Below are 8846 nucleotides of genomic sequence, written 5' to 3'. Positions count from 1 at the left end.
TCTGCCCATGAGAAGCCCGGTTTTTGTGAAGATCTCCCGGTTTCACCGAAGAATACTACTCTTAGAGCCGTAGTGTTGTCCGATCATCTTCTGATCAAGTGAGTGTATATTCATTTTCTTCTAACACATAGATACGAAGTATTCTCTACAAAATACGTGTTATGTGTTTGTATATTATTTGCTTATTTGAAATAATTGTTGAATGAATGATTTGTACATGTTTTAAGCTGTATATATTTTTATCTACTAATATGTTGGGTAGAACATGGGTAGACAGTTGTTGTGTGATAAAATAAAATGATGAGAGGCCTCGATGTTGTTGTTGATCTAGTCATCTAGCGGAGTATGGATGACGACCACGGACTCTTTCTAGACCGTCCAGTGGAACGCTGGCAGGTTCATATCCTGTAGGTGTTGTGAACGATGTGTTCACCGGTGTACTCTATCCCCCTCATGGTTGCCTTTAGGACATCTATTGTTGAGGAAACCCCTTGCAGTAATGTCCATCCCGATGAAAAATCCTAGACTAGGTCCCTTGTGATAGTTGTTGTTTTAGGGACGTAAAGTGAGGATAACGGGAATGGATAATCGGGTTATTGTTGGTTGGTGAAATTAAATATAATTATTTATTGTGGGTTGAAAACCTTATATGCTCACCAGGCTCCCAAGCCTGACCCACTCAGTTTTATTTGTATTACAAGTAGTGGCGCGAGAGCATAAAATGGATGAATCATCAAGTTATTTTGTTTATAGGCCTGTAGTTGTATATAACTGTTGTAAGGCTTATAATGTGTCGTTTATGCTTTTTGTCTGTATCGGAACATGACATCCCGAGTTTTGTTATATATGAAAATACATTTCTTTAAGAAATGCTTGATAAATTTTATCTTATCATATTTTGTTTTGGGAACAAATTCCGCAACTCTTTAATCAAAGGATTACTCTGAAATTATTTTAAAAGCATAAATGAAATCGGTCTTTTCTGGCCGTGATTTTGGGGATGTCACATTGGATTACAGGTGACCTAGTTTACTTGCTGTTGTATTATATACCTATCTGTTAAGGCAATTCATGTATTATTGTTATTTGTAAAAACATTGTATTCAAATATCAATGTGGAACACGAATGCTATATTGTTTATTGTTGTACTTGTGTTATATATTAAGTTTGCCTATGATCCATGAACTTAGTCGCACAGCCCCGCGTGTTCCGCCGCCTCGGCCGGGGTTGTGATACTTAGAAATTGCATGGAAAGCTTTTAGCGCCTCAAAATTGCTTTGGGACCAAGCGTGTCGTGACTCGGTCTGACCCTTGCTCTCATGTTAGTTATGGTTGTCCGGGCATCGCTGCACATTTCATCCATATGGTGAGATTATTTGTGATGAGGTGAAGGTCTTTATACTAACCCATGCTTACTAGTCATCAAAACAGTAGAAAAAGAGTCCTTGCAAAAAAAAAATTGAGATCTCAAGGGTGAGCATCGTGAACTTTTTTATGTATTCATTGACCATATGAGTACGAAAGACTTTGCGAAGATGATTCTTTTCTACATTTTTTACATTCTTTGGGTATATTTGTCTCTTGAATTCTTGAATGAAATCAACCAAAATATCAATGAATCAACGATATACATACATCTTTCATTGTCAACATGCGGACACCGCCACCACAAAGCCGTGGTATCCTTCAAGTTTCTCGCATTCGTCATGATTTTGGTCTCATCATCCATGATACTCACCCCATTGAAGTTTGATCTACTCCAATGAAAAATCATAGACCGCTCTAGGCTCTCGCTTCCCGCTTTGCCACAAGTGTTGCCTACTCCACCAACTATTGCATGCTTGCATATAATGCGATCAAATTGTATGGTATCCACACATGCTTTCAAGAAAGAAGCTCCTTAATCCCAATCCACTTGAGTCTTGACCACAACTTTGCCACCTCTAGAAAAGCAACTATTGCAATAATGGATCTCTCAACGTAGATACTGTCCAAGCATGTTGATGGCACTCCTCACATATCTCATAAATCTACACTCGGATTCCAATCCTTCCAAGTGTTTGTGTGCATCATCGATTTGTGCCTTCCATGCATTTATCAAAGTTTCTAATTATGTAATCATTATGAGAACTTTTAGTTATTCATATATGTAACAAAAACGAAAAGACAATTAACTCAATGGGGATGAAACTAGAGGGGACTTTTCTAGAAGGCGACCATTCCATATCATTCTAAAAACATACATATAATATTCTAGATTCTTCGGGTTCGTCATTTAAAATATGTGGGGGATGTTACAATAATTCATAATCTAAACAATCATGATATAAGAATCACTTCAAAAAAGCAAAGAATATAGAATATACAACTTTCCCTGCAATGAAGTTGTAGTATCAACTATATATACAAACATAGACGTTCATCTCATGATTAGATTCATTACACAACGATATAGACACTCACATGTCGTTCTACACCTTCTTGTGTTTCTTGATTCAAAACTAATAGTTAGTAACAACCTTCGTTTCTCCAACCCATGAATCGATTTCCTTTCACACAGCATACATCCTCTTGTATTTCTCATTGTAAATCTCAGGATCCGAAGCCATAGACATCATTGAAAAAGAATGTGAATTCGTCTCCGCCCTCCTTATGTTTCTCAACTTCTTCTCCTCCATTCTATGCCTCACAACACAATAACACATCGACCCAATTGTAGCAAGCATAATCGTTGCACCAATCACAGTTGCATAAATGGCTAGCCACCTCTCATGAGCTCCCACAACCACATAAGTAAGAGAAATAAAAGAAATCGATATGAACAAACAAGCCAACCACATAAGCTTGTTAATCACAAACATAAGTTGTCTCTTTGCCTTCTCTTCAATCACCACAATCGATGTCTGAACCACAACCACAGCCAATGATATAAAAAGCGCCAAACTATCAAACAAAAAGAACATAATAAACGCAGCACTTTTCGCTATATTTGCTTGCCCAAGAGAAAACCCATCTCTTTTCTCCTCCGCATACTGCCCGGGAACTGTAAAAATGGCGGCAAAAGCCACGGTGGCTATCAAAACCGCCACCACAGTGGCGGAGTTTATTGCGTTGTTGAGACCACTTATATGAAGCTTCTTCACCTTCTTTGCAATCTTCCGAACCCTAAATCCAGTTTGTCTTGTCTGCCGGATTTGTGACTGAACGTCATGTTTAATGTCACTCACCGTCTGTTTCAGTTGCTTGGCGGCGTTCGGCGGCTTTCCGAAGTCTTTAGAGTGAGCGCCACCTGCTTCACGTAAAACATTCACCATTTCTGACACTTTCGAGTTTTCTGCTATGTCTAATGGCGTCTCTCCCGCTTTGTTGACTGCGTTTACATTGATCTCCTCAAACGACAGCAGGGATTTCACAATCTGTTAAAAGGGTATTAGAATTTGCATTTGCATGTCTCTTTTTTACTAAAATTATACGAGTTTGAGTGAAGGAGAAGGTGAAAAATTAACCTTAGTACGACACTTTTTGGTGGCGATATGAAGAGCGGTATTCCCTTTGTTATCTTCTAAACTCAAAACAGTAGGATCGGGTTTGATTAACTCAACCACCATGTCCATGTTTTGACCTTTTACAGCCATGTGAAGAGCAGTTTGACCTTTCTTATCGATTCTGAAACTGATGCTTGGATCTTTTGTCAATACAGATTTCGCAACTTCCAAATGACCCATTCTTGCTGCAGTATGAAGCACTGTTTTCCCATTGTTTCTGGCTATTTTCGCAAGATTTGAATCAGCATCAAGAAGCAAGTCGACAACATCTGTGTGTCCTTGAGCAGCTGCTGTGTGTAAAGCAGTCGAATTCGCTGAATCCGTCGTCATCACTAAATTCGGGAAAGAACTCAAAAGCTCCCTCAATACTTCTGCAAAAGATCACAGAAATCGAAAAAGTTTGAATCTTTAATCTTGAATCTTGAATCTTGATTTGATTATATGAAATCAAGAACAAAAATGGAAGAAGGGTATTGGGGTAAATCGTATATACCTAAATGTCCTTGCTTTGCGGCGATATGAAAGGGATCGTAGCCATTGTTGGCGGCGATTGATGCGGTTTGAAGATCGAGGTGTTTCAGAAACTGTGCTACGATATGTGAGTGTCCATTTTCTGCAGCAACATAAAGAGGGGTTTCTCCTTCGTGATTTTGTTTCGATAATCCATCGAGGCCAACACTCTGAACGATTTCGATGACTTTTGATAGATTACCTCCTCTAGAAGCGAGATGAAGCATAGAATCCCCACGTTTTCCTGGTGAATCTTTGGGTTTCTTTCTGTCAACACCGAAGCTCATCTGTCTTCCCATGGCTATTCGAAAGCTCTTTTGTTTCTCCATAGCAGAAACACGAAAACTCTGCTGTTTTTCCATCTTTCCCATTCGAAAACTAATCTGTTTCTCCATGACCAAGAACCAAAAGATGAATCTTTTTGATGAATTAGTAATCAAGAAACTTGAATAACATTAGATTTCCATAAACGAATCTGTGGAAAGACTAGATTCTTGATGGAAAGTTGAAAAGGAGTCCAGAGACTTGAAGTGGAAAAGGGGGAAAGTTCGATGAATTTAAAGATTAGATTGAATGAATCCAGAGAGATTGCTTTACGAATTAGGCAGATGAAGATGGAAAAAAGAAATGGCCGCCATGAGAGGTAGCATCGATGGATGATGGATGGGGAAGATGGAGCCCAATTCGAATATTATTAATTGGTTTTTGGGACCTACAAAAGCTATTATTCCATAAAACAAACAAAAAACTGCTTATAATTTGGACAAAAGTTGTTGTAATCATAGAGAGAACAAACAAATGGTGGAGGATGGCCTGCATAGATAGAGATGAACAACAAAGAATAAATAGTAAAAGAAAAGCTATATTAAATATCAACAATCACTTAAATTTGATGTGTATGTTTATTTGTTTTTTAGATCGTAATATTAAATATCAACAATCACTCTCTTTAAGGCTTATATTTGATGTGTTATAAACTAGTTTATTTATTTATTTATTTTTTAGATCGTAATGTTTTTAGATAGGTATTGGGAATAGCTTTTCAACTAATTTATAGAAATTTTAAAAAATTCTTCAATATGTATCTTTTGTTAATAATTATAATAAAATATTTTTCTACATGCTTTTTTCTATATTATTTTATTCTTTCCTACTTTATCAGTTGCCAAACATAGCCTGACTTTTTGAGGCACAGATAGAGATGAATAACAAATCCATTATCATTTTAAGTTGGTTGTTACAAAAGTCATCATAAAGTCTACATAAAAGACCATGTTATTCTACCATTTACTTTTATTTGGTGTAAAAATGATAAAAGACCGACTAGTCGTAACACTTGATTTGAAGTTTTAAAACGTGGAATGATAATAAAAATCAAAACCAGAGTCAATGTTGGTGGAGGTAGTGAGGTTTTACACGACTAGTTAAGGGTCAACTTGTTATGACTTCTCAATATATTTATGATAAATATATAGGAAAAGAGAAGGAAGGACGGAATAATGAATGACCACATTTTAAAATATGATAAATATCCCACAGTTCTAGTCAAAATTAGTTAATTGTTCTAGAAATAATTTGCTACAGATTTTATGATTAGACCAAGCAGCCCATAAATCTAAAGAAATCTAGTAATTGAATCACAAGCATTTTTAAGAACACATAAATCTAAAGAAATTTGCTGAATAGCTTGACATATATAACTATATAATATGAAATATTGGAAAAATTCAAAGTTGTAAAAATCGTTCGACGGTAGCTCGACGGTCGACTGATGTTAAGAAATTAATCGGTCTTGGCGGAGATTAATCGTGGATTAATTGGGGACCATATATTATTAATAAAATATTAAAATTAATCAAATATTAATATATCTTAAGAAAAACAAGTACTTCAAAATTATAAAATAAGAAATTTTGTAATTTGAAAATTTAAAAATATGAACATTTTGGTATAATATTTGAAATTTTGAAAATTTGAAAATTTGAAAATTTTAGAGTAAAAAAAAAGTTGATTTTTTGAATTTTTTTTAAAATTTTTTTATTAATTTTTTTTTTACTTTTTTGACTTTTGTTGACCGATTAATCCTAAGTTTCCGATTAATACCCTAATCATCGACGGTTGGAGAACGCCAAACGCTTAATCCACAATTAATCGCCGATTAATCCTGATTTCTGCAACCATGGAAAAAGCGCACCATCATATTAGAGTATCGGGTGTGGGTAACTAGTCATAACTATCAGATTTGTGTCACCTCACATGCTACATAAGCAATGATATTATATAACACCAAGTAGGGAAATGGTCACCATGTTATAACAAGATGTAACACAAGCTTTTTTCCATGTCATAATTTTTTTTTTTCGAGTTTCTTTTTTATTTTTTTCCAGAATTTATTTTTGTTGTAAAAAGTAATATATTTTAAATAAAACATAATATCTAAATAAAATATATTTTTATAAAACCTAATATAAAAAAAACAAAAAAAGACATAATTTTTAAAAAAAACTAAAATTAAGATTACAATAAAAACAACATTAAAAGGCAAAGGTCAACAGCGATAAAGGGCTCTGGCGATTTCGGACATTTGGCTGATCAACGGCGCAACACCGGTGAAGTTCTCCGGCCCAGCCCTTCTTCTCCGGCGGGAGCAAATACCGGCAGGGCTTGGGCATTCCGTCTGAGGTATCTTTTCTGAGTGGGGTATTCTTTGGGGTGAGCCTGGTTTCTGATTCCGGTATTACATACGGGTTCTGGTGAATTTAATCACGATTGATCGATCCAATGGTTTCTAATCATTCAAACTCCTTGTATGGTGAGGGTTGGAAGAAGAATAACAATCACGTAGGAAGGATCTTTAATGAAAGATCACATGCAAATTCCAGGTCTGATTCACAATCTTTTTATATCACGAATTTCCCAAATTATATTATTCAGTCTGATATATGGCGTGCATGTTCTCGGTTTGGAAAAGTCTGTGATGTATTTATCTCCAAAAAGATGTCACGTATGGGGAAACGTTTTGGTTTTGTTAGATTTTCGGGTAATGTTAATGTTGAGCATACGATTAAGAATCTTTGTGACGTGTGGTTCGGGTATCACAAGTTGTTTGCTTCTGTTCCTCGTATTTCTAAGAAGGATCCTAATTTCCATAGAGAACCACCTAAGGTTGAGAAGAAACGGGAGAATCTATCTGCTTCATATGCAAATGCAGTAAGAGGTGGTCATAGCGAGAAATCTTTTTCTGAAAAAGAAGATTCGACCATTGTTCTTGAATCTGGGAATTATGTTCTTGACAACAAAAAGTTAGTGTGTTTAGTCAAGGCTCATGATTTTAGTAATCTTCCTAATCTGGGGAATGTTGTGCCATGATGAAGGTTTTGATAACTATATTAATCGATATTTGGGCGGCCTGTAGGTGATGTTTGAATTTAAGTCCAAAGAAGCATGTAATAATTTTTTGACCAGTGATGCGGTTAACCATTTGTCACACCCCCAGCCATCGGCGGAAACACCGGGTAGTGTAACGTTATTCTTCGTATCACAGTTATATAACATACATTGAATAGTACTAAAGAAAATACATACCTTTATTGATAACTGAAAGTTACATAACTGTTTTTCTAGAACCTATTACATATTATCCGACTATGGCATACTTCTTAATGAACAGAAAGGTAATAGTAAAACTTCTTCTGTTCGAATACATACCAGCTTTTCAAGTTCCTGAAAACACATGCATTTTAAAATACGTCAACATAAAGTTGGTGAGTCCACAGGTTTTGACTCCATAAAATAATACATTTTCCACATTCAAAAGTATAGTTTTTGAAAGTATCATTTTGACTCTCCATCATTTAGTATGTATATTAGGTATAATAGTTTACTTATCAATTAAATGTTATACCTAAACATTCCTTAATCCTAAGGTATAAGTAGGGGAAACTTATACTTAACATTACTACTTGTATACGACAAAGTATAATGTTTCTAACAATTTGCTACCATGAGCCTGTAACCGCTGCTATGACATAATACCTCTGATAGAACACACTCATGATTTACCATGAGAAACAAACACACTCATGATTTACCATGAGAACAACACCGTACGCTTCATCGACGCCAGAACAATAACAAATAAAAGGATAGTTCATCACTTGCTTTTGGTTGACTGTAGCTAACAGTCACAAGTGGGGTGGTCAACCCGTATACTAATTATACACGACTTCCTCGCTCACACAGGATTAACGGTTACAGTTCAGAGGATTTCCACTAAGATCCCCAATCTTAGTTGATGAATACAATTACTCATGTAGACTTTGACGGCTTCCTATAGCTCTAACAACAAAAGCATCTTTATGTCTAAAACCCTAAGTTACTAGACTATGATTTTAAACATTACTCCTAACTTCATAATATTTAGGCAGTATAACAGCTATATCTTGAAGTAAAACCAGGTTTTATCTTGACCTAAAACCAATAATAACAACATATAACGTTCCTAGTTTTATCTTGACATAAAACTATCAATAGCAATACCAAGTTTTATCTTAACATAAAACTAACAATAACAACGTATAACATATCCAGTTTTATCTTGACATAAAACTATTAATAGCAACATACTTTATAACTTAACATATAAATCTTCCGAATATAACTTCGGAACTATATCGCACACAACATATATATAGAATCTTAAATATAACTCAAGATCTACATTAGTAAATTAACATACTGATAAGTTGATAATAGTTGTATATATTCAAAATATTATATTTAGAACAATT

At 35.1% G+C, this 8846-nt stretch overlaps 1 protein-coding gene across 1 annotated transcript; it reads right to left on the bottom strand.

Annotated features, from left to right (window-relative positions):
• Positions 1–2308: 2308 nt before the first annotated feature.
• Positions 2309–4791, bottom strand: LOC145159373 (uncharacterized). The gene is made up of 3 exons (XM_079078327.1): positions 4040–4791; positions 3508–3917; positions 2309–3417 (listed from the first exon to the last, which is right to left on the bottom strand). Exons 1-3 carry the CDS (start codon positions 4449–4451, stop codon positions 2554–2556), a joined length of 1686 nt encoding a protein of 561 aa, XP_078934453.1. The 5' UTR covers positions 4452–4791; the 3' UTR covers positions 2309–2553.
• Between the last annotated feature and the right edge of the window lie 4055 nt (positions 4792–8846).

This window comes from Lactuca virosa, chromosome 1, assembly GCF_052849685.1.
Source record: "Lactuca virosa cultivar CGN04683 chromosome 1, Lactuca_virosa_CGN04683_v6, whole genome shotgun sequence".
NCBI lineage: Eukaryota > Viridiplantae > Streptophyta > Magnoliopsida > Asterales > Asteraceae > Lactuca > Lactuca virosa.
The sequence above is the reverse complement of the archived record's forward strand: the minus strand, read 5'-3'. Positions and strand labels throughout refer to the sequence as shown.

Excerpts from the sequence above, each read along its gene's own strand:
- LOC145159373 (XM_079078327.1), bottom strand. The coding sequence starts at position 4,451 with ATGGAGAAACAGATTAGTTTTCGAATGGGAAAGATGGAAAAACAGCAG. Across the intron at positions 3,918-4,039 it reads CGCAAAGCAAGGACATTTAG|AAGTATTGAGGGAGCTTTTG; the intron begins GTATATACGATT and ends GATCTTTTGCAG. Across the intron at positions 3,418-3,507 it reads CCAAAAAGTGTCGTACTAAG|ATTGTGAAATCCCTGCTGTC; the intron begins GTTAATTTTTCA and ends CCCTTTTAACAG.